Genomic DNA, 26418 nt, shown 5'->3' with positions numbered 1-26418 from the left:
GATACTTCAATTTTGATTGGCTAATCACTAAAATCAGTCTAATATTATCCAATCAAATTACTAAAATTTGGATTTTATCTTAGTTAAAATTTCGTGAAACAGGCCCCTGATCAATATCTTTACGGTTAATCGGGGACAACAGGGGCTTAATAATATACATTAACCAAGTATAAAATATATTTCGAAAATTTCTCATTCGACCATACTCATGCCAGACACTCTTTCTTAAATTTGGCCTATCGTTTTCAGCATCTGTTAAGTACAAGAACAGCAGACGACTGGCTTCCTCCCATAAATATGTTGCTACATCAACACGCCACCAACGCCATATTAGCTAGCGTCGCCACTTATAAGTTATATATATATTGATTGTAGGCTTTGGTATTATTAAATAATGATAACACAGAAGCGCTAGTAATCAGTTATTTGACGATTCTAAAAGAAATTTGGTGAAATGTACCCAAGGTCAAACAATTTATTTTATTTAAAAGTTAATCAAGAAATAATTATCGAAAAATAATTAATCATGCCCAAGACAGACTTGTCAATAATTAACAATGTTGGACATGGGAGGTAACTCTCTTTTATTTTGAAAAGAAACAGACAGGTAATGAATTTTCAATGTTATATGAAACGAAAGAGAGAGAGAGAGAAATTTAACGTCCACTCGACACAAACTAGGTAATTTCGGAACTAACATATGGTTTAATTTTATTTCAATATTTCTTACCCTCAGGCTCAATCCTGTTAATCCCCACCATTGCCATACGGCACCGAGCAATCCATGTACGTCATACTGTAGACCGGCAGCCTAAGTTTGGGATGCACCATTGCCACACTCCTAGTTTTCTCTTCATTTTTGGACGAATTAGTTTCCCATTATGCCCACTTATTATTTACTTTTTTTCTTTCAATTTATGGATTGATTGTCTTTGATTCAACCTTAGGATTGATTACCTACATTATTTATATGACCATTGAGATAGTCCAGAAAATAACAGAAACACAGATTAACAAAATATTATTTAATATTATAAATTATCATATGGCATTGCTAGTCTGATATTGAAGTTATATGCATCTGGTTGATCATATGTGGATAAACAGATATCAGGTATGTCGTCACGGGTCTGGTCTGATAGAAAATCATAAACTTGCACTGTTCCTCGATATCTGGAAAAAAGAATAGAAAAGTTTATGTTAAGAATATTAAAACAACCCAACAGTGAGCTGGTGCCCCCTATAGAAATCCCAAGATAAATAGATGACACTATTAATTAATTGAACATTTGTCTTTTTATAAAGCATCAAGCAATCCAACTGCTGATCTATACCCAGTCCAAGCAGAAAATAGATGTGATCGAACTTAGTGAAGATTTTGATGTAGTGAAACTATACCCTAAGTGATCACTCTCCCTCAATATGATTCAAAGTTATTGTGTCCAATGTATCAACCAATGATATTGCTTAGCCTCCTTATACTATAGGAAAATGTTAAAGTTTGAACATTTTATCTCAATTAAAAGCAGAGTTGTTATATTCCAAAATCTTGACCATTCAAATCGCTTTTTAGCCCAGGCAGAAAAATTCTCATCATCGACTTAGTCAAGGTATCGATGTAAGTAAGTAAGTAAATTTATTGGCTAAAAAAAAATACGGGGAGCAGCATAGTGAGCATACAATTACAAAATGAAAGAAAGATCACATTAGGACAAACATACATAAACATAGATAAACGCTGCCTTGTTCACTATGGATTCAATCAAGGGCAATGACTAAATCGAACATAATAACTAATTCAATCTTATAATTTAATTTAGAAAGTAGGCTCACAACAAAAAGAAAGAAAATAAACATGACTAGAATATACTCTGAGTTTCATCCATCTTACTCAGCAGAATCAAAGTTTTCTTGTTCCAAAGTCTCAACCATCAAATTGCTTATCTTAGTGGTAATTGTTCATCAAGCCATACACATACACCAAGTTTTTTGTTTGAACATTCATTCTACCTCAATTAGTAAGCGAGTTATTGTGTTCCAAAGTCTTGACTAATCAGATTGAATATCCTAAGCAGAAAATGTTCATCATCGAACTTGTGATAAAATGAAAAGAAATGGAGTTTAACATCCTACTGTTCTAATGAAGATGGACATACGACATGGAGTTTGCTATAAGAGAAATTTTGCCCGGACAGCAGTGCTATGGCCTACTCTTATTTCGACTATACGTTGTCCCTTGTCAGGCCCTCCATGCTACACCACTGATCAAGGGTACCATCATCGAACAGAGTGATAGAAAGTACATACAAAAACATAGATTGTCTAGTTAGTAGATGAGCTGTCCACATTGTCTAGTTAGTGGACGATCCGAGTTGTCCTACTTGTCTATTTAGTAGATGAGCTGTCCCCATTGTCTAGTTAGTGTATGATCTGAGTTGTTATACTTGTCTAGTTAGTACAAAAACATAGATTGTCTAGTTAGTAGATGAGCTGTCCACATTGTCTAGTTAGTGGGTGATCTGAGTTGTCCTACTTGTCTAGTTAGTAGATGAGCTGTCCACATTGTCTAGTTAGTGGATGATTTGAGTTGTCCTACTTGTCTAGTTAGTGGATGAGCTGTCCACATAGTCAGTAGAAGATCTGCCCACATAGTCCAAATGATCTGCTTATACCACATCCTGTTTAGATTTAAATTATACAAAAAAAACCCCGAATAATTAAAATTATTTCATCATTAAAAGAAATAACAAGAGAAAAAGTTTATTTGAGCTTATAAATGGAATATTACTTTCTGTGGGTAGCTGATTCATATTCTGTGTCTAACACAGGACATTTATTTCCTGGTATATTTCCTACCATTAAATATTTATCATGAAAATGACAATATTCTACTGGATGTCTGAAATATACAATAAAAATAACATTATTCAATACAATATACAATAAAAGTAAATAATATTCAACTGAGATATATAATACAAATATCAACATTCTACTGGATATCTGAGATATACAAGTAAATAATATTTAACTTGAGATATATAATACAAATATCAATATTCTGCTATAATAAAAACTAACAGTATTCCATAGGGTGTCTGAAATACATATATACACAATAAATGTACAGTATATCTGAGCAGCTTTCGACAGTACCGGTAATTGAAGACTTACTGATTTTAAACTGTCAAGCCAGAGTGATGCCTTTGTGCCATTTACAATGTCCAACACATTTAATAATATTAATAATATTAAATAATCAAAATGAACATCAGTTTGTAAATAATTTACCTGTTATGTAATTCCCATAATTTGTTGGATGTTCTAATATCCCAGACAGACACAAAACCAGCCACGTCACTTGATACAATCTTCCAATCATCAGCCTGAACAGAACTCACGGCACCAACATGACCAATTAATGTTATTGATGGTTGACCCCCATGTCGTAAGTCATACAGCCTCACCCTGTTGAAAAAATAGTTTTAATTAATTAAACAAACATAAATTAAATTTGTTGGGTCTAGTTCCCACAACAGTACTAGCCACATTTCCTTAAACAACTTTTAATACATGATGGGATTTTGAGACATCAAGTAATAATAATATTAATAATAATATTGTCTGTGATGTCACCTTCGGTGAACGTAGACATTAAACCATACCAACAAATGACTAAACTAAGTTTATATTAACCACAACAACTAACTTATTGCTATGTTAATCATTACCTATTATCAAAACTACCACTTATCTATGTGTTTGTCTTTGCTTTTTATCACAACTACCACTAACTAAGCTATGTGTTTTCCTCTGCTTTCTATCACAACTATGGCTATACCTCATGAATTGTTGACTTAAAGGAATAAAGAACTTGAACTTGAATTAATCTATGTGTTTGTACTTACTTTCTATCACAGCTACCACTAACTAATGTATGTGTTTGTTCTTCTGGTAAATGTAAACATTGTATAATCCATGTATGACCATGGAGTGTAGATATAATCTGTTTTGTAGACAGATCATATAATTTAACCTGAAATAAAAGTAAAGTACAGTTGAGCTACGGAAGGAATTCGGATATGATCAAAAACTACCTATCAGGCTTCCATAATACTGCAAGTCTGTACACCAGGGAAGCTGAAAATGTCCAAAGAGAAAACGGAAAGAAAGCATTGAATTCGGGAATAAAACTTGATATGGATCCATGAGTTCACTGAAAGAGCCCTTGAGTCCAGAACGGACTGTACAGGATGTACGTGCAGCCTGTTGAATTTCTGTGTCTGGATAGTCCTTGGCAATCACTACGATGGATGCATGAGGATTTTAACATTCCCAAACATATGCTGCTCTCTGAATTTACTTGTTTCTCACAGTCGATAACAGAGAGCAATGCTTTTCCACCCTTACAGGATTCAAGAATAACCCGAGTTCCACTATGAACCAGAAGCTCATTGTTATGGCTTACCTTGTGTTCAGCTACAGGAGATAAGAAATGTACACCAACAGCTAAAATTTCAGGTTGAAATCGACAGTCAAAACATTTGGTATTAGAATCTATCATATTATGTAGTTCTGTTAGGTAAGAGTTCATTGGATTATAAATGTGAACTTTATTATATTGACCTATTATCAACATTGGGTCACAACTAACAGACAGATTTTCAGATTCTAACCACTGTAATTTCTGCACCTGAAACAAAAAATAACTTGTATTTGATATGGGTACATATAACTAATATTTCAGTAACCGGTATTTGACAGTACATACATCTTGACATTTCCTATTGAAAATGAAATGAAATGGGGTTCAATGTACTACTTTTCTGCGCCGACTGGGCTAAGAAAGATGGGTCTAAAACAAATGAAGCCAGTTGCCAATCACAAGGCATTTGTAATAATGACTGGCTGTAAATATGCTAAATCTAGTATGATAAAACATTCTACTTCTAATTAAACTAATCTGAAATATTCTTACATGAGATTGTAAATTCACTTTATCTGTAACAATCATTTCGCTGTCAACAGTAGGCTGGATAATATTAACTATAGAATCATCAACTATTCCTAAAATAGTTTTATGATAAGACAGACAGATCTGACCAACAGAATTATGCTGAGATTGAAGTGTGTAGACTGGATCGGTCCCATCTTCATTACTCCAAATATCAACAAAACCTGAAGATACAAATTTAATACATTTTAATTATAATTGCATAATTTTAAAAAAAAACCAGGTCATAAAATGTTTTATATTCAAGCTCTATATATTCTATTCTAACCAAACTTAGATAATGAAGACTGACATACACTGACTATAGAGTGTGCTTTGTGGGAAATTTAGCCCGGACAGCGATTGAATTCCAACTTTCAAGGGTTCTTTTATGTAAATGTAAACATTTTTTGTTCCATCCAAACACCTATATCTACATGTTGTTTATGCTTTGAGCCATGTATGTATCTACCTATGTCAGGTCCCAGATGTTTACATTCAAAGTCAGCATTTATATTTGTTTCCACCTATGAGTATATATTTCTGGGTGTAATGACTGTTTGAGCATACTGTATTGTTTGTTGTCACCTGCCTATTAGTTTCATTACATTATATACATTGATTAAGTTTGATAACGAACATTTTCTGCTAAGGTTGTTCAGATTGATACTATTTAATTGCTCAATAAATGGCATCTATTTTGAGGTGGGGACAGGGAGGGATATCAGCCTCACTGTTGGCTTGTTTTGTTTTATATTGTGCTGTTTGCAATTGTTATACACCTAATTATCTGTTGTAAACCTATATGGTCATCTTAACGAAACAAATTCAATTTACCGTGTGAATAACTAGCAGCTGTATACTTTTTAGATGTAACGACTTGCTGTACTTGATTACTGACTGTGCCGATGTCAGATGTTTCGTCAATAATTAAAGATGTATTACTTGACTGAAATGTTACACTGTCATCCTCGGCCATATTCCATAACTTTACATCACAATTTGTATATCTAGTCAAAAAAAAAAATGTTAATTATAATTATGTCTTTATCCTCTTTATTATGTTTTTAAGATGATTGTAAGAAAAAAAACTTACAAAGGGTAAATACCTTTTAATATCGAGTTACTGACTGAAGTTATTATTACTATAGTCTTTAGCAAAATAATGAACAGAATACAGACACTGTTATGTCGTCGCTGTATTGGGTGTCAAATGTTATCGAAAATTTATGCTTACCCAGCTACTATAAGATCTTGGTATGAATCAACTGAACATAGAATACCACCTTGTACATGTTGTAACTGATGAAATTTACCAGTTCTTCCCTAAATAGAGCAATCAGAACTAATCACCTGTTGTTTTAAGGACCCCTAGATTGACAACAATCGTTTAAGATGACTATGAAAAAACTAGAATGTATCATTATACACAGAAAGAACTTTGAATCAAGGCATCTTTTACATGTGAACATATCCAAAATCAAACATCTCAACCACATTTTTTTTCTGTATTGTAGATGTGGATTTGAAACAAAAGACGAAATCTATTAAAAACATAATAGTTCAAATATACCTTCCAATTAGTAATAAGTGTTTTCTTTCTCTGTGCATACTGTCGTACTGAATTCTTCCATCCCATCTTTTCTTTAGTGGTTATCTCCCCTTCATACCCCAATTTATGACAAATTTGACACCATAGCAACTCGTCATCTGCTAAACTTCTCCAACTTTTACTAACCTAAATCAAAATACATAATATATATCAGTCACCACATATAAGACAGTGTTACAAATGTAGGATATTTGAAAAATTAACAAGTTTACTGATAAAAAAAACTATTTTACATAAAAACATATCCCTATAAATTTAATAAATAAGGAATACCAATTATTTTCATAGGCCAAATGCAAATATTGTGGCTGTAGAGCAAAATGTTTGAAAGGGAATATTTCAATTTATTGTATCATTTGTATACAGTATTATACACTGTAATAGTGTAAAGACAGTACAGTACAGCCATATAGACAATGTTATTGTGATTAACTGTTGTCTTAGTCTTAGTGATCAGCAGTTACAGAGTCAACGGATATACCTTGATTGGCTTGAAATTGATATCCTCAGAAATTTAAACTGGGCATGAATGCACTACTATGGTACATATAATTCACTGAAAAATCTCACAATTATTGTTATGTGTCTGCTGTATGATACTTACCTGGGAACATCTGCACAGGTCAACTACACTTAAATGGTTGAATATTTTAATAGCAACTTCTCTAGGTAAATTTGTGTCAAAGAAAGGGATTTCATTGATTTCATCCTGAAATGGAAAAAGAATTTTACACACATGCACAGGCTTATACATTTTAGTCCTTAAAAAAAAATAAAGATAGGTTGCCAGGCAACGAAACATACGCCCACAGCAGCTAAATCGTCCGGGCAGTCAACAAGTGTTGTCGCATATTTTTACTTCTTTCGGTAATGAAACATTTATAATACACTAAAATCTGATTAAGAGTAACAACTCATGAAGTAATTATCAGAAAACCATTAGAATTTGTTTGGTTTTTATAAAGTTCTGCCCCATGCTAGTATACAAAACTTTTAATATCTTGGATTTAGCTGTTCAAGTCATAAAAATTCATTGAAAATCAATATTCTTGTTCGTCTCAAGCTCTTAAACTCTGTGTATCAATCTGAAGTCAACTCTGGCAGTAATTATCGGAAATCGCTGAAAATCAACAGACTTCATCGTCTCATGACCTTAAACACTGTGTATAAATTTAAAGTCAATTGGATATTAACTTTGACCTGTAGAGCGTCCACAAGATTTTTTAAAGTGATCAAGGGCCATAACTCTGGCAGTAATTATCGGAAATCGCTGAAAATCAATACGCTTCTTTGTCTCATGACCTTAAACACTGTGTATAAATTTCAAGTCAATCAGATATTAACTTTGGCCTGTAGAGCATCCACAAGATTTTTTGAAGTGATCAAGGGCCATAACTCTGGCAATAATTATCGGAAATCGCTGAAAATCAATAGAATTCTTCGTCTCATGACCTTAAACACTGTGTATAAATTTAAAGTCAATCGGATATTAACTTTGGCCTTTAGAGCGTCCACAAGATTTTTTGAAGTGATCAAGGGCCATAACTCTGACAGTAATTATCGGAAATCGCTGAAAATCAATAGGCTTCTTCGTCTCATGACCTTAAACACTGTGTATAAATTTAAAGTCAATCGGATATTAACTTTAGCCTCTAGAGCGTCCACGGACGGACGGACGTATAAAAAGCAACAGGGGAGGGATGAAGGATATTTGACTTTTGAGCCCCTTTTGTGTTCATTCATGATTTGAAAAATCGGCTTCATGTGACAACGTATAATAATTTTTTTAGTACAAATTAAATTGTACAAGACTAATAACTAAATTACAATACTCAGAATATTGTGTATACTAATGTTAGTTTTTGTGAGTATCAGTACCAGGATTCCACTTTTAATTTCTTACCAAATCGGCAACAAAAAGGTCAAGAAATCGCTCTTTCTTCAAAGGGTTACTACATTTAGACTTTATTTCTTTTGTTATAATTGATTTTGGTTCTTTTTTCTTCCGATGCTGGGATGAAGACTCAATCAGAACTGTCATCTCCTCCTCGTCACTATCAAAATATTTCCTTTTTGTATTTGGAGATAAAAGGTTTTTGGTCTTTTTCTTTGGCGATAAATCTTCTGTGCTATTTTTCAGCATTTTACCCAATAATATGAATGGATAATATCCTTCTGTTTCAGTGTCATTATTAACAATATTATTTTCTGCCAAGAAGTTTTCACCTCTTCCTCTTTGAATTTGTTCAAGCATATTCTTGTTGTTTGATTGCAGTGTGCCAGATTTATCTCTATGCAGATTATGTGATTTTACAGAAGCATTACTGACTACACATGTGCTAGAGTCTCTGTTACCAATTATTTCACAGTGGTTAGGCATCGAGCCATTTGAGGAACTGGACGCTGTGTTTGTGACAGACAATTCGTTTTCGGCCGATTCCGTGGAAGCAAGTTCCTGGTTTTCTCTTTTTTGTTGACATTGCAGACTTTTTCTTTGGTTTAGCTCTTTGGTCCAAGTTCTTCTGAAATGTTCTAAGTCATTTCTGTCCTCCATTTAGATTTGACCGAAAAATATACGTTGGTAAACGTAAAAAAAACCACCCCCAAAAAAACAAAACAATTGAGCAACATAAACGTCAAGTTTATTTACAACATGGGCCCTTCTAACCTCTAAATTGAAGAAAGAGGGCTATTCGGAACTTTGAAAGAGAAGAGCCCAATGTAGGGTTATCTCCCTTTTGTAGATGACAACTCTTTTTTTTTAATATTGCGGTATTATAAACTTTGGACTTTAGCACGGCGTTATGAAAGAAAATTACACTGCTAATCCGTAACTCACCTAAATGTCGCATGTGCAATGTCATTTAGTTTTTGTCAATGTGTAGGACAGGTCACTGGTTCATTTCTCCATAGTTGTATGTAGGCCTACATATTATAACATACCGTAGTATTTCAACGACACACGGCAGTTGTTGAGAAATACCATAGGGTGTGACAAATTAAAGCAGAATGATTTTAGAAGGGTTGTATGACTACATAGCCAGACATCCTTCTATACTGTTAATAGGGTTTCTGTTGTACGTGTTTATTTTTGGCTTGTCCTTGCTAATAAACAGGAAAAAGCCTGGCAGAAATCCTTTTTGGAGAAATCATGAAAAACCAATTGAGAAATTGGTGACAGATATCCGAGCGCGAGATGCTGTTATTAAGCAGAGTAAGTATATTAATTATATTAATGTTTTAGAGGTAAACCATTTTAGTACATAGGGTCTAATCTGTCTCAACTAGGTTAGGGGTGTTGGCCGAATGGTTTGCGCGTGCGGGCCGCCTGTCCAACCCTGTGGAATTTATCTGGGTTCTCCGGGTTCCTCCTAATGCCAAAGACCCCTACGTGCAAGCAAATTATTGAAATAAAATTGAACCATGTTAGTCCCGAAATGACCTAGTTTGTGTTAAGTGGTTCTCTCTCTCTCTCTCTCTCTCTCTCTCTCTCTCTCTCACACACACACACCTTTGTTCCTCTACTGGACTAGGGTTTTCCCAAAGATCTAACAGTGTGGGATGGTCCCTGGTGTGTGATTACCGTCTGCTGCATGCACAGTTGTCGGAGTAATCTCACACCATTATAGATCCGGTGTTCTTACGGTACCAGTAAAATCGGTTTCTAGGTGTCCGGTATCTTTCAATAAAAAGTTGGGTTTTTTTTCAAATATTCTATATAAAATACAAATAGATGATCTTTAGGCCCTATTATTATTACCATCAACAATTATTTGGCCCAATATTAGAGGTCAGCTGCTCAGTATTCCCACCCACATTTTCACAAAACTCCAATCTCACTGTCACTAACTTAGATACAATATCTGCCATTTTGGTATGTGTGATCAAACTAATGGTGGCGGGGGGATGTTGTTGTTTAACGTCCATTGAAAGTAATAATAAGGAGAGGTTGATTTAATTAAGTTATTTATATATGAAGGCATTGGGGGGGGGGGGGGGTAGTAAGAAATTCCATTCTTTTATATGTGTGATAAATTAAGCCACGAGAATAATAACTGCCCGTGGAGGTGAATTAATTGACAATTTCAATTCAATCATGAATTTGTATGGTTTCCACAATCACTTACTACCGATAGAATTAGAAATAGCATATCAATTTCAAGCCAATCAAAGTATATCCGTTGTTTCTGTAACTGCTGATCTCTAAAGACAACAGTTAATCATGATAACATTGTTTAATAATGACAAAACTCCAAAGTATATCCGTTGTTTCTGTAACTGCTGATCTCTAAAGACAACAGTTAATCATGATAACATTGTTTAATAATGACAAAACTCCAACCAAATACGGATCTTTTCCCTGGACTGATCATGCAGGGGCCATCTCACACCGGCGGAAGTAGGTATAGTTCTGTTGTTATAATAAACTATAGTTTCGGACACACCGGGAGTCAATACAAACTGTCACACCGGCTTGTATTCAATCAGATTTTAAAAAATGTCTATCAATAAATTATCTCTGTCTATCAATAAAACAAAATGGCAGCAGGCTTATTGCATAACAAGCAGCATACATAAATATAATTTCAATTCCACATATCTTTGTAAATACCGAAAGGAATTAAACCATTTTTGGACTGTTATTCCTAAACTAAGAGAGATTTAAGTGCTAAATGATGCATCAGGACTTTAAATTAATGTACACATATAAATGTTTTTCAATTTATTTTTTTTGTTGAGAATTTTATTTGCATAAAACAGCATGCTAACACAATAAGACAGGACAAAATGTGATATGTACACAATTTTTAGTATTAAGTGTTTTATTTAAAAATAAATAAAAAAATAGATGTGTATGCATTAAACGAACAAGTCCTACAAATGACCTGAATTACCTTTTATATACATGTAAGAAGTTCTACATAGGATTGTATCTTGGTGTCTGCTGAAAAGAACCTTCTAGGTACACAGTATTTAAGACTAGTCATACTCTATTGTTAAGAATGTTTGGCAAGGCAAGTACATAGAATAAAACCAAGGTACAAATGTACTCGTAAAAGACGCTGCCCCCCCCCCCCCCTGTTAAAGGTTGAATTTTTGTTTGTTATGTCCTGTCTGTTTATTTTGCTAATAAAAAAGGATAATGTCTAACAAGGAAAATGTATCTAGACTAAAATGCATTAGTATAAGACACTGACCCACTGGTTAACGGTTGAATTTTTGTTATGTCCTGTTCGTTATCTGGGCATTTAGATGATAAAAATGTCCAGTTATTCCAGTTTAAAATCAATATAAAACTGTGTTAAAGTGACGTCATATTTTTATTAGAGTCATTTACTTACTGAATTGTTACCCTTAATCAAATTTTAGTGTCTTGTAAATGCTTTCATTACCAACAAAAATAAATGATATGCGACAACCCTTTTGGAATGCACAGAAGACATAGCTTCTGGGGCATATGTTTTGTTACCTGGTATTCTATCTTTAAACAAGTCTTTTTCCCAAAGATATCAGAAGCAAAATTTTAACAGTAGAACAGAAAGTCAAATTAATGTGGCCTAATGTTTGTGTGAAATATTCTGACAGGGTTTACACCAGCGAAGGTACCAGATAATCTAGATGCTATAGTTATTGGTAGTGGTATGGGGGGTATGACCGCTGCAGCTCTACTGTCACAAGCTGGTAAGAAGGTACTGGTTCTAGAACAACATGATCAAGCTGGTGGATGCTGTCATACTTACTATAGTAAAAAAGGATTTGAATTTGATACAGGTATGTCAACCATAATTCCTTGTGAACACTCTTGAGCTGAGGCTAGATTTATCATGTAATCTTCTTAAAAATTGGGATTTATTTAGTTATAATTTGCTCAGTGACAGGGTGATTTTTCCCCTTATAGCTGTCAGTATCCTACTACTTCCATGAATTAAAGATAAATGTTGGCTTCCACCAAGGGAGGAGTTGAGTGAAAGGGTGTCTTTACATATTGAATTAGTTTACTTCAATTGCAAAAATGGTGGATATGTTTTTAAATTTCTTTTATTACAATTGGGATGGCCTAATTTTTTAAAATCTTATATTATTATTAGAATGGTCTAATTTTTAAAATCTTATATTACTATTAGGGTGGCCTAATGCACTAATATTAAATTCTTAATTCTATTCTCATAAGGAATACACTATGTTGGTGATATGGGAGAAAGAGATGTATCTAGGTTTTTATGTAATCAACTAACCGATGGACAAGTTGAATGGATAGCTATGGATGAAGCTTATGATACGGTTTGTATAATTTTGATGATTTCTATAAAAGAATAGACTTTATATGGCTCATTTGAAAAGCATTGAAATTCAGATCTGTTGATGCAAAGAAGGATTTTAGAATCTTGCGTGCTAACTTTCTAAAAATTATAATGTGTATACAATTGAAAGACTTAAGTTATGTAAAAAGTGTTAATTATACACATTAAAGCGTGTTACTGTGCATAATGTGTATACAATTGAAAGACTTAAGTTATGTAAACAATTTTAATACACATTAAAGCGTGTTACTGTGCATAATGTGTATACAATTGAAAGACTTAAGTTATGTAAACAATTTTAATACACATTAAAGTGTGTTACTAAAAGAGAAGTACATGTACTGTAGTCAGGTTTTACTTGAATCTTAGAAACCTAAAGAATAATGTGCTGTGCCATGGCCATGTCTGTAGGTGGAGCTTAGTGTATATAACAAATTGTTATGTATTAATCAATTGAGCTCAATTACCGTAAAACAATCACAGATTGTTTTCGATATAAATTATGTCCTATTTTTTTTAATTTATTATGTTATGTACCTTAAAACAAAGTTTTCTCCTTATTTGGAATTAGAGCTCCAATGTCTGAGAAAAACATCTGAATTTTGGGTAAGCTTGTATTAGTCATTATTGATTCATAAATACATTAGAATATATATTTGTTTATTACAGGTTGCTCTAGGAGAGGCTAGTAAAGCCAGAAGGTATAGAATGGTGAGAGGTAGGGAAGAATATATCCGAGAATTAAAGAAAAACTTTCCTAAAGATCATGAGGCCATTGATAAATATATGAACTTAATTCATGTAAGTAAACCAACTAATATTTTATTGCTAAATGTTTTGTAAAATCTAAAAACTCTTGTAAGAAATATAATTATGCAGTAGCATTGTAAATCTTTTTTATGTTTAAAGTTTTTTTTATAGCTATTTGGAGGAGACAGTTTGAAGAATAAGAAACATCCATGAGAGATATATTATTTTCGTTGGTGCCCCTGTCCGTATTTGTTTCTGGACACTTTACAGGTCACAATTTTAATCCGATTTTGACCAAATTTGAAATACAGGTTTATCTCCCAATGATCTCAGTTCCTGTCGATATTTGCCCATGATTGTATTATCTTTTTAGGTTGCAAGGACGGGACTTAGAGGAATGATGATGATGAAAATTTTACCTAAATGGTTGAGTAAGATTCTTGCAGCTACAGGAATCGTGGATTTATTAACCAACTATTTTAAATACAGTAGAAAAACAGTAACAGAAGTGTTGAATGAGCTGACCGATAATCAAGAATTAAAAGCTACTTTATCTTATATTTGGGGAGATTATGGTAAGTTGAAACTAGTAATTAGGCCATACAAAAAGAAATATTATGGTTCTCAGACAACCTTTCCTTAAAATCTGATGTGGAAGAAAGGTTTTTTTGGTTTTTTTTTTATTTTGTTAAAGGATCACTACTGGGCATGGGCTACATGACTTCTCATCATATATCAACATCACATTTTAAGGCACTACATGTATCTCATCATGTGATGTTAAATGTATGATTATCCAGTATTTATCATTTATGAATGTCAACAAAAATTTATGTGGTTTGCATACATGTATTAGGTAATTCAGCTTACAACACATTTTCAGATTATTTCAAATTCTTTTTATAGAATTACTTCCTGTAACCCGGGAGTAAATATTTTTTGAAATAAAAACAAGTAATGTGGCTCTTTTCAAGTGACACAGGAGTATCTGAGAACCAGAATATGTTTTTTATTTGGCCATATAGAGATTAGAAAGAAAATAATAAAAGATTTAACAGGAATTTGGGTAAGAAGAAAAAAATAAAAGTACTGATTTTAGGTTCACTGATAGATTCAGTGTTTAAAAGTCATTTATTTAGTTTTCAATGTAAAATTGCAGAACGTCAGTTTGAAATGTGAAAGACAGAATGTCATCAAAATAAAAATCTGGAAAATTAGCATGACAATAGATTGTAAATAAATGATATTATGGAAAAATGCGGTAGATATATAGAGGATATTTGTCGTTTTAGAGTGAATAACATATTTTATTTCATCGAGAAGCAAGAAAACTTATATTTTCACGAATGCGTAAACGACAAATGTTCTATTTATTTTATGATTTTACAATCATTTTAGGTAAAAACAACATGGACTACTGCTAGCCAGTGGAATAACACTTTTATTTCACTGATAAAACGCGGTATTCCACTACTGATCATAAAATAAAATGGCAGATATAGAAAAGATTGAATGGGGTATATGGGGAAAATGGAATGTGATCAATTATCAATCGTAAAAATTCAAAAATAAATACAAAATTCTGTAATACAACTTCAATATGTTTTTTTATTTCAGGCGTAATTCCTAAGGAAGCCGGTTTTTCATTCCATGCTGGTCTTGTAAATCATTATCTACAGGGAGCATATTATCCCCGTGGTGGACCTAGTGAAATAGCTTTCCACATTGTTCCAGTCATTGAAAGATCAGGTGGGCGTCTCCTAGTACAGGCACCTGTCTCTAAGATATTAACCAATGAAAAAGGCCGAGCTGTCGGAGTGACAGTGAAACGTACAACTGGTGATGTTGATATCAAAGCTAAATATATCATATCTAATGCAGGTGCTAATAATACCTTTAAATATCTTCTACCGCCACAAGTAGCTACTAAATCAAGTAAGTATAACCAGTTCTCATCTCAATCAGTGATGGACGCTTCGATTAATGTCTCCACTGAGATATATATACAGCCCAATTTCTTTCATTAGCGGCCTGAAAATGAGCACTGAAATATAGCCACCTGTATTTGTAACTGACAGAAGAAAGGATATCTGTTGCGATCAGTGTTCGACACAAACGTCGGTCCGTAGGCCCGAGGCCGACTGATTTATCGGATGACTCCTGCTTGCCTATTTCACTCGGGTCCGCCGGGCCTTCGCCTTCTTATCTCGCATAGTTAGTGTCCACATACGACTATTCTGGAAATGGTAGAAGTGTCATAGAAACGCAACCCCTGAGTCTCCGATAGTTGACGGTTATTGTTTACTTGTCATCGACATGACGGAAGCTGCTGTTTTTCCAAACATTGACTTGCGTAACCAGCCTTTGATTTGTAACTGAGTTTTTTTTGTCGGCTTTGTAAAACAATGAACCGGCCACTATGTTCTGCGCTTCGAAGCTTGGAAACTATAAATATTATTATTATTGGTTGGGCCTGCGTGTCACCTGAAGGACCCACATGATCATGTGACACACAAGTCCTGCGGGCCTGTGCTTTGAAAATGTTTGTTTCGAACACTGGTTGCGATAGCCACTGCAGCTCCCCTGAGTAAAAGGTCAACAGTTATTTATTATTTGTTTATTACAGGTTTATATCCATTGATTGATAAAATCGGACCAAGTGCCTCGTTTATGACAGTGTTTCTAGGTTTAGACGGAACAGATGAAGAAATGGGACTGACATCAGGCAATATATGGTATTATCGTGAGTAAGTAGATTTCTTGGATATTTTTATAAATATTTCCAGAACCAGATGAAACATGTTAACGTCATCGTTTAATGCTAGTCATAGTTTTTGGTAACATCATATAAGACACTTTCAAGGATCGAAGTAGTGATTTGCGGATGTTATAGAGATAGTATAATATTATTTGTATTTAATTTAGCTGTGATAGAGATGGTATTTATTTGTAGATAGAGGATATTATTTGTATTTATTTGTAGCTGTGATAGAGATGGTATTGAATTATTTGTATTTGTAGCTGTGATAATGATGGTATAAAACTACCAGTATTTGTTGCTATGATAGAGATGGTAGAATATTATTTGTATTTCTTTGTAGCTGTGATAGAGATTATTTGTATTTATTTGTATCAGTGTTAGAGATGGTATAATATTATTTGTATTTGCTATGATAAAGTATTATATTATTTATATTTATTTGTAGTTCTGATATAGATGGGGCTATGTCTAAGTTTTATAATTTAGATGTAGATGATGTTGGTGTAGAAGATATACCACTTTTATATATATCATCACCATCAGCTAAAGATCCATCATTCCAACATAGATTCCCAGGTAAATATACTAATCAATGGAATACTACCTGTAAAGCTTTACATTTAAAGGCTTGATGAATCTCTTGCACACTACGATATTGTGAAAGTTTAATCTCTAATATGAATGTCAGTACAAAACTGGTTCAATTCTGTTTAGTATTGAGTCAATTCAGTTATGATAAATTGAAAATTGATCGATCTATGCTGCTTGAGTGTAATAAGACACCCCCATCTTTTATTGGTAATTGAGAACTCAGATATTTGAGAAAAAAATGCAAATGACACATTGAGTCTATAATGTATTACTGTTAAAATAAAAAATAAATTTGCACTTTCCCCAAAGAAACTTACAAAATTTTACTTGCCTGAGAAGAATTTCTTTTTCATGATTATGCCTACTAAAGTCTGACCAGGATAAAATCGTACCAGAGAGCAGGATATACAATAATTAGATGTTATACTTTACAGGTAAAAGTGTATTATTAGTTATAACATTAGCTAAATTTGAATGGTTTGAACAATGGAAAGATGAAAGAATCAAACATCGTGGTGATGATTATAATGCTATTAAAGACAGAATAGGACAGCGTATTATACAACAGTGTATTGGTCTTTATCCTAAAATAGAAAATAAGGTACATAAAAGATCAATATCCAAATTAGTTCATGAAATCTAGTAGACATCACAGGAAAACTGCACAGCAAAACACAGACAACACACAAAGTCCTAACTGTAAACCTTTTGTTTGGAGAAAGCAGTGACCTATTGAACTGGGGTTGTTCGTCCGTCACACTTTTTAGAACACAACCACTCGTTGATAACCATTTTCTGCTTAGGCTAAGCAGATGTAAGCAATTTGTTAGGCTAAGCAGATGTAAGCAGTTTGATTGGCCAAGACTTCAGAACACAACAACTCTTGTTATTAATCGAGTTAGATTGTTCATACTTGGTGAAGATCTTGATCGAGTTCAGTGATCAGCATTTACCACTTATGCTAGGCATAAATAAGCAATTTGATTTGTCAGTGCTTTGAAACAAGCTTTGGAATAAGGTAATATTATTCTGATTGGTTGACTGAGAGTAATGAAATTGGTTTAATTTCAGGTATCATTGATTAAAGTTGGAACACCAGTAACTAATAATTATTATCTTGGTACAACAAAAGGTGAGATGTACGGTTTAAATCACAACCAGACAAGATTTCTACCTGAGATGGCGCTTGAATTTCGTCCTAAAACAGACATACCTGGTCTTTATTTAACAGGTAAATTTCTATATAGATTATTGGTTTAGCCAGGTAAAAAACTAGAATCAAAGTTAACTGTTGTATGAAGATGGACTTATTAATCGCTATCTGCCAAACAAAATTTCCATTAATATTTCAGATTATTTTGCAAGATATGTCACTTTCAATCTTGTGATTTCCCCTATTCCAGAATGATGAAGTCAAATAGTTAATACTGAGGTTAAGTCTGTACACAATCAAAGTAATCTTGCCTCCCAAAAAACCTATCGGCCAAAAGTATTATCGGCATTTAAAGTTTTCATTTGTTTCTCACACGGTCATTTATGCGAACATATTGAATTGTATTGAGGCCAAGACTCCTTATTTTTGTTTAATAATGCTAATGAAATTTATTTGGCCTAATATCATGATAGAAGAGTGTATATAATATGATTTTAATTACAGGTCAAGATGTATCAACCTGTGGTTTTATATCTGTTATGTATGCTGGTTTATTCTGTGCTTCAAGTATTCTAAACAGAAACTTGATGAACGATATGATGAAATTAAGAAAAGATGTCATCAAAGAAGCCAAAAAGAAGAAAGTTGAATAAATTAATTTTAAATAACTATGACATGTAACATATTTTATCACCCAATAATACATTCTACAGTAGATATCACTTGTGTGATATATTTTATATATCGCTTTACATGAATTTAATTGGTCAGTTAAAAAGAAACTACTTTTTTTAAATTAAAAATGAACTATTGTTATTCAAGTGACCTTGATGGAAATACTGGGTCAATATAAAGGACTTTGCAATGGTTGAATTGCTGTCAAAAAATGATGTATCACTACGCCGTAATGTTCAGTAAAAGTGAAATCTACAGCAAAGAATTATATTTATCTATTTGTGCATGTAAGAAGGGATTGGGTGATAAATAAAATCTCTTACTCGTTTTTTTTTTATATCAAAAAATATCAACACTCGTTGACAAAGTAAAAAAAAACTCGGCAGAGCCTCGTTTTTTGTTACTTTATCAACTTGGCGTATAAGTGGTGAGAAATTTGGTATTTTAGCAAAAATGCAAATGATGAATTAAGCTTTTAATTATTTGTGGGGAAACTTCACAAGACAATTAGTGCCAGAGTTATGGTCCTTCAAAAGTATTGTGGATGCTCTAGGGGCTCAAGTTATTATCCGATTGACTTTAAATTTATACACAGTATTTAAGGTCATGAGATGAAGAATCCTAATGATTTTAACGATATCCAATAATTACTACCAGAGTTATGGCTCTTTATCACTTTGAAAAATCTTGTGGATGCTCTAGAGGCCAAAGATAATTTATACACAGTGTTTAAGGTTAGGAGATGAACCAGACTATTGTTTTTCAATGATTTCTGAAAATATCTGCCAGAGTTATGGCCCTTGATATATCTTGTGGAGGCTAATGTTAATATAAATTTATACAGTTTCTAAGGTCATGAGACAAACAGTCGAAACCAATTGTAATGATTTCTGATAATGAACTAATGGGTTGTTACTCGTAATCAGATTTTAGTGTGTTGTAAATGTTTTCATTACTGACAAAAGAAAAAATATGCGACAACCCTTGTTATCTACCCAGATTATGTATCTGCTGTGGGCGTATGTTTCATTGCCTGGCAACCTATCTTTGTGTATTTCAAATGTCCTGTAAAAAAACTAATTTATTTTGTCTAAGTAAAATTACGGGTATGTATATCATGTCTTAATTGACGATCTGTTGCAGTAAAGAAGTTTTGGTCATTTTATATTTATGCAGATGTGGCATCTTATAAAATGTTTGAAATTAAAGACACTAAATCTGTGCATTTTATTGGATAGATGAGTAGGTTATAGAAATCTGTCATGACCTATCGAAGTACCGGTGATGTATACAAATATTATGGTATGTAATATTGTTGATATATTCTAGCTGTTATATTTGAATAAATTTGTAATAAATAGTTTAATGGAGTTTTTCTCTTATTACAAGCCACATTGAAATGTGGTCGTATAATTGTTGTCACCCCCCACCCTATGTCGGCTAAAGTTAAATTTATAGACAGTGTTTAATGTCATGAGATGCAGAATCCTATTGATCTTCAACGATTTCCAATAATTACTGCCAGAGTTATGGCCCTTGATCACTATGAAATGTCTTGTGGACGCCACAGGCTAGAGTTAATATCTGATTGACTTTAAATTAATACACAGTGTTAAAGGTCAACGATTTCTGACAATTACTGCCAGAGTTATGGCCCTTGATCACGTTGAAAAATCTTGTGGATGCTCTAGAGCCTAAAGTTCATATCTGATTGACTTTAAATTAATACACAGTGTTTAAGGTCATGAGATGAAGAAGTCTATTGATTTTCAACGATATCCAATAATCACTTCCAGGGTTATGGCCCTTGATCACTGAATATTCTATTGACTTGAACAGCTAAATTCATGATATTAAATGTTTTGTATACTAAAGGTTGTAACGATTTCTGATAATAACTTAAAATGGGATGTTGTTACTGTTAATCGGTTTCTTGTGTGCTGTAAATGTTTTCATTACCGACAAAAGAAAAAATATGCGACAACCCTTGTTGAATACCTGGACAACTTAGCTGCTGTGGTCATATGTTATGTTGCCTGGCAAGCTATTTTTGTGTTTTAAAGAATGGCTCCTGTTAAGGAGATATTAACCCCATTTACTTGATAATTACCATAATGGAAGATATTAAAACAGAATTTTCAGTAGTGCAAATGGGTCAAACCATAATGAACATCTACACCAAGTATAAACATTCTACCTTGATTAGAAGTAGACCTAATGTGTTCTAAAGGCTTAGCTAATCAAATTGCTTACATCTGTTTAGCCTAAGCAGAAAATGCTTATCACCGAACTCATTCAAGACATTATTATATTCCAATGAAGTCACAAATCAAATTCCTCATCTTTGCTTAGCCTCAGCAAAAAAGGCTGATCATCCGACTCGGTAAAAACATTCATGTAATTAACGTCTACACCAAGTTCACACTTTCTAAGAAGCAGAGTTGTGTTCCAAAGTCTTGACAAATCTATGCTTAGACTACGCAGGAAATCTTCATCAATGAAACTATACAACCAAATTCACCATTCACTCACAAAGTTATCGTGTTCCATAAGGTAAAGACAGGGACGAAAATAAAGGTACAAAATCAAACCGTGATGCATGTGCTGTAATTATTCTTGCAAAAAAATTGAGACTCCACAATCACTACTGTGGCAAAGAAAAAAATACCTCCTAATATTATAAAAAGGCCACCACATTAAAATGTACACATACAAAAATAAGTATGTAGCAAAACCATTTAAGGATATAATTTTTATTTATCTACTTTCATATATAATTTTTGGATGTGTACGAAACTTTTTTCTATTAACATTAATAAGATAAATTTCTCTCTAAAACTTTCATGCTGCATTTATGAAAAAATGAAATAATATTAAATTTATTCATACATAAATATCAGCTTGATAAAAAAAAATATTTTGATATATCTTTATAATCATTTAAAATAGACAATAGTTTTTAATTAATAAATTGTTTTGAAATATTCTTCATAGTTATTGAAAATATACAATAATTTTAATTAATAAACTATTTTGCAATATTCTTTAAAATATAATTAATAAAAAAAATGTAGTATTTTAATGTATAAACTATTTTGAAATATTCTTTATAATTATTTAAAATAGATAATAATTTTAAATAATAACTTAATAAGATATGGATTGAAAAATAAGCCTGATTAAAACAATACTTTTAATTTAGTGCTTAAAAATCAAGAATACAACTTAATAAATACAACTTAGTAAAAAAAAATCCTTTGTCCAAGTTTTTTAAAACTTTTTTTTTATCTGATTAAGGGCATCTACTGGAGATATCTCATTAAGTTGCATTCTTTATGCATCACATCAGAGCCTCCTTTAACATGGTAACTAGGCGGCGCTGCCACAGTGCACTGGCCAAACTGTGCCGCCTACTGAGCCCAAAAGTTGAAGACTGGGCGGCTACATACATACGTTTTAAAAATCGCTGATAAGGTTTTTCCCATGTGCCAATACTATATCATGGTGCGTAGGTTTACAAAATCGTCTTTCTGATTGTTTTATGGGTATATTTCTGTCTGCGGGTCAGCCGCAGCAGTGTTTTGATCTCGATTTTACAGGGTATTAATCAATCCATGGTTTAACAAGATGCCAAAACTAATAGTGTATCAAATCTCCGAAACTATTTTTTAAGTGCTCAGAAATCAAGTCGCTTGACATGCCGCGCACGACCAAATCCTTAGACGAGGCTCTGCATCACATGCTCTTAATGAACTATGGATATGTTGGTCTTGTATTAATAATGTACCAGTGATTATCAAACTAACTACCAGACAATAATAATTTATCACAATATTGATTGTCCGAACCTTCATTTATATTAATAATGTACCAGTGATTATCAAACTAACTACCAGACAATATGAATTTATCACAATATTGATTGTCCGAACCTTCATATTTGGCTATGTACACGCAACACTGGTAACGGATTATTCTCCTTAAACCACCAAAATATCTTTTCAAAATGTAGACTATTTTCTAGTCTAGAAATGAAAATTTAATTACGGCAGAATCAAGATGTACAGTAATCTAATTAGCTATTCAATTTGACATAAATAAATGTATTTTTCTCACCAAACAAACATTACATACATACTAAAATATTTCCAAAATTTGAATTTTGCCCCTTTTAAACATATAATTGTTGATATCACACTTACAAGCTGATTTCAAATTTTCTATTCACATTATTTGTCGTTAAAATGTATCTTATTTGACGTAATAACCATCCAGCTCCAGTAACCAAATTTTGCTGTCTTTTTCTTAATACACCTTCATCCATCACAAGCTTAACAAGTTGAACATCTTAGAGCCTCAGAGTCTGTAGGGTCTGCTGAGAAGATTAGTACATAGTATGTACTACATACTACTAATATATTCAAACTGGTATGATGATGTTCATGGACAAAAGTATTATCAATTGATCATCTGGCCTGTTTTACTCCAACCTGCCCAGGTTTCCAGTATTTAAAGCCATTAACCATACAAATGTCAAAGAATGTTGGACCATGTGGATGGAAACCCCCCTAGTTTCAACAAATCTGGATATTCTCATAAAAATGTATTACTGTTTGAATGAGGCTTTATTCTCTGGACAGCCAGTTTGATCAGCTCTCTCATAATATTCATCGGTTTCTACCTGTATACCTATAGACAACCGTTCCACATGCTTAATTACGATGGATATAAAATTAGGTACTTTTAGATTTTTTGTTTGATTCCATTGTATTAGGAGCCTCCACCTGATAGCAGCTGGTCGGTTATTACATGGAATACAGTACATAGATTATTGACAATCAGAAAGACACAGATTTTATCACATATTTATAGTAATTAATACAGTAACAATCAATGTACATAATATATTATATATGTGTTACAAGTATAAATTTGTCAAGTAATCAAAAGTCTTAAACATTTGATTTCCTATACATATTGGAATTGAAACTCCCTGAAATGGGCTTTAATTTTAATATTAGGACCATATGCACCACTGAAACTATTAACTAATGTCATACTTTATATTAAATGTCAAATTTACCTACCAAGTCTAGAAGCAGACTTTGTTATTTACATACACATATAATATGTGCAATATACTATCAATAATCTAAAGATAGTCCGTGCAAATATAGTCTGTGTAATAAACTATCAATATAATCTAAAGATAGTCTGTGTAATAAACTATCAATATAATCTAAAGATAGTCTGTGTAATAAACTATCAATATAGTCTAAAGATAGCCTGTGAAATACACTATCAATATAGTCTAAAGATAGCCTGTGAAATACACTATCAATATAGTCTAAAGATAGCCTGTGAAATACACTATTAATATAGTCTAAAGATAGCCTGTGAAATACACTATCAATATAGTCTAAAGATAGCCTGTGAAATACACTATCAATATAGTCTAAAAGATAGCAGGTGTAATACACTATCAATATAGTCTAAAAGATAGCAGGTGTAATACACTATCAATATAATCTAAAGATAGCCTGTGTAATACACCATCAACATTATCTGAAGATAGCCTGTGTAATACTATCAAAAAAATCTAATGATAATCTTAAATATAAGAATATTATATTAGTTAAAACTTCTTAAAATAAATGCAAAATAGTGAACATGTATATATTTTATTTTGTTACACTAGTAATCATGGGTACTGATGACCATAAATAACATTGAATACCAGCCAACAAACATAATCCACCAGCATTTCTGTTAATTAACAATCAACGATGGCAAGAGTATTACTATAATTAATGCACAAAGCTTATTGCCAAGCAAACATATCAATTATTTCTAAGAATCATATAATTATTGACCAGTCGTGTTAACAAAATTATGATGAGAGGGTCAGGGGCATAACTCAAACATAGAAGGGGGCTTGTCAGATTTTGTAATGTGTAGCAAATTTATCTAAGCTGATAAAATCCTGCTGGACAAGTTTTAAAATAATACACTATGAACTCTGTCTCAAGCTTTAACAGTCAAAATGTAAATGTAAAGATTACTCCACAAAACAAATTCAAAATTATTAGAACATAAAACAAAAAAGCAGATACTTGAATTGCAATAAAAAAAAATATGGATTTTAATTGGGTTCTTCCACAGGTCCTTAATCCCATATAGTTTTAAAAAAAAATAAACTCCATTAAATTTTTTTCGTATATCAGCAAAAATATAACTGATAAGATAGCTCTGTGAAACCACAATCTTAAAATGTTGAATATTGACAAAGTGCGGACTTGTACCCTTATGAACATATCCTTACAAGTTCACAAGAAATTGTTTGACGGACGATGGACTGATAATATTGTACGTCTTCATTGCACTGCCTTTGATACTGGTGACTTACTCTTCTACAGAGCTGAACAATCCTACCAAGTTCTTAAAGAAAATTTAACAAGGTTTTACAAGATTTCTGAATAGACAAACATGGATGAAAATAACATAATACTTTGAAAATAAATATGGCCATATGAACATGGTCTACTGGTGATATATACATGAATATATTTATACTATAAGTGATGAATTATCTTTAATATATTCACTCAATATATAATACTATATATAAACACTTGATTTACATCCACTTATCCATTGGTTCCAGATATACCATTATCTACAAAGACAAAAAAAATCATGTATTGTGAAATATTCTTAGAGAAATTTGATTTGTGTTACACCAAGTTGATTTAAATGAATGGCATATATACATGTACAGGCATTAAGACAAAAATATGCAAAAGCATGAATGGTTCTTTGTTAAGAAATGCTTCTTATTAAAAGCTGGTTGCTGCATAAAAAGATATCATTAATGTTTAAAGTTCAAGGCATGCAAATTTGGAGGGTAAAAAAACTGCTGTTCAGTCCAAAAATGGTTCAGTTTTGTTCAGTATTTACAAAGATATTGTGAATCGAAAGTTTGCCAACATTTGGCATCCCCGCATATAACAGAATCTATACCAGTGCCATTTATAAGTGTTGGGTAATATCTTTAACAGGTCTCTTTTTAATCTGATTGCATTGAAGACAGGTGATTATCTAATGATTATAATTTGGTTTTGTTTTCTTAAGAATATGTTAAATAATCAATTTGAGATCATTTTATTTTCAAGAGAATTAAACTAGGCCTAGCCTTAAAAAAAGCAAATTAGGATCAGCAGCTTTGAAAATATGAGAAGGAAAATAGCATGAAAGGATTTATGTAAAATATTTTAAAAATAAATTTGGACTAGTACAATAATTGTAGGGACAGGTGGAAGAGTTAAATGTTGAAGCTGAAGCTATTAAATAAATATTACTTCAAAGACTGGGACGGTCTACTTTTTTAAAGTATAAAACACGGTTCAGGGTGAACAATTTGATTGAAATTTTCAGCATATTCTGTTTTCATTATCTTTTTTTAAACTGTTACAGCGAGAACTGTCAGCTCTTCATCTAATCTCACCTAATGCCCCTTAAAAATGGCCAGGATATAGATTGGACATCCATCAATTTCTATAGCATCCTCATCAATGTTCTCAA

At 32.5% G+C, this 26418-nt stretch overlaps 3 protein-coding genes across 4 annotated transcripts in view; 1 reads left to right on the top strand and 2 right to left on the bottom strand.

Annotated features, from left to right (window-relative positions):
- Positions 1-1010: 1010 nt before the first annotated feature.
- Positions 1011-9267, bottom strand: LOC126824890 (F-box/WD repeat-containing protein 8). The gene is made up of 11 exons (XM_050554316.2): positions 8509-9267; positions 7210-7314; positions 6567-6731; positions 6231-6319; positions 5831-6003; positions 4979-5178; positions 4469-4693; positions 3909-4036; positions 3292-3468; positions 2789-2899; positions 1011-1173 (listed from the first exon to the last, which is right to left on the bottom strand). Exons 1-11 carry the CDS (start codon positions 9157-9159, stop codon positions 1032-1034), a joined length of 2166 nt encoding a protein of 721 aa, XP_050410273.2. The 5' UTR covers positions 9160-9267; the 3' UTR covers positions 1011-1031.
- Positions 9268-9361: 94 nt separating this feature from the next.
- On the top strand, positions 9362-20203 carry LOC126824891 (all-trans-retinol 13,14-reductase). The gene is made up of 11 exons (XM_050554317.2): positions 9362-9819; positions 12192-12377; positions 12778-12887; positions 13577-13708; positions 14031-14232; positions 15275-15592; positions 16284-16404; positions 16864-16994; positions 17444-17610; positions 18081-18240; positions 18667-20203. The coding sequence occupies exons 1-11, from the start codon at positions 9615-9617 to the stop codon at positions 18813-18815; spliced, it is 1881 nt and encodes a 626-aa protein (XP_050410274.2). The 5' UTR covers positions 9362-9614; the 3' UTR covers positions 18816-20203.
- A 2493-nt stretch (positions 20204-22696) lies between these two features.
- LOC126824892 (ribosomal protein S6 kinase beta-1) overlaps positions 22697-26418 on the bottom strand; it is a 47983-nt gene continuing 44261 nt past the window's right edge. For both annotated transcript variants that reach the window (XM_050554322.2, XM_050554323.2), the window contains one exon: positions 22697-25513. Coding sequence is in view for 1 of the 2 variants with exons in the window: in XM_050554323.2 (XP_050410280.1) it covers positions 25510-25513 (4 nt within the window). In the remaining variant the exon portion in view is untranslated. The remainder of the gene's footprint in view (positions 25514-26418) is intronic.

Source organism: Patella vulgata, chromosome 6, assembly GCF_932274485.2.
Source record: "Patella vulgata chromosome 6, xgPatVulg1.2, whole genome shotgun sequence".
Lineage (NCBI taxonomy): Eukaryota > Metazoa > Mollusca > Gastropoda > Patellidae > Patella > Patella vulgata.
Note: the sequence above shows the minus strand (reverse complement) of the source record. Positions and strands in the feature narration are given on the sequence as shown.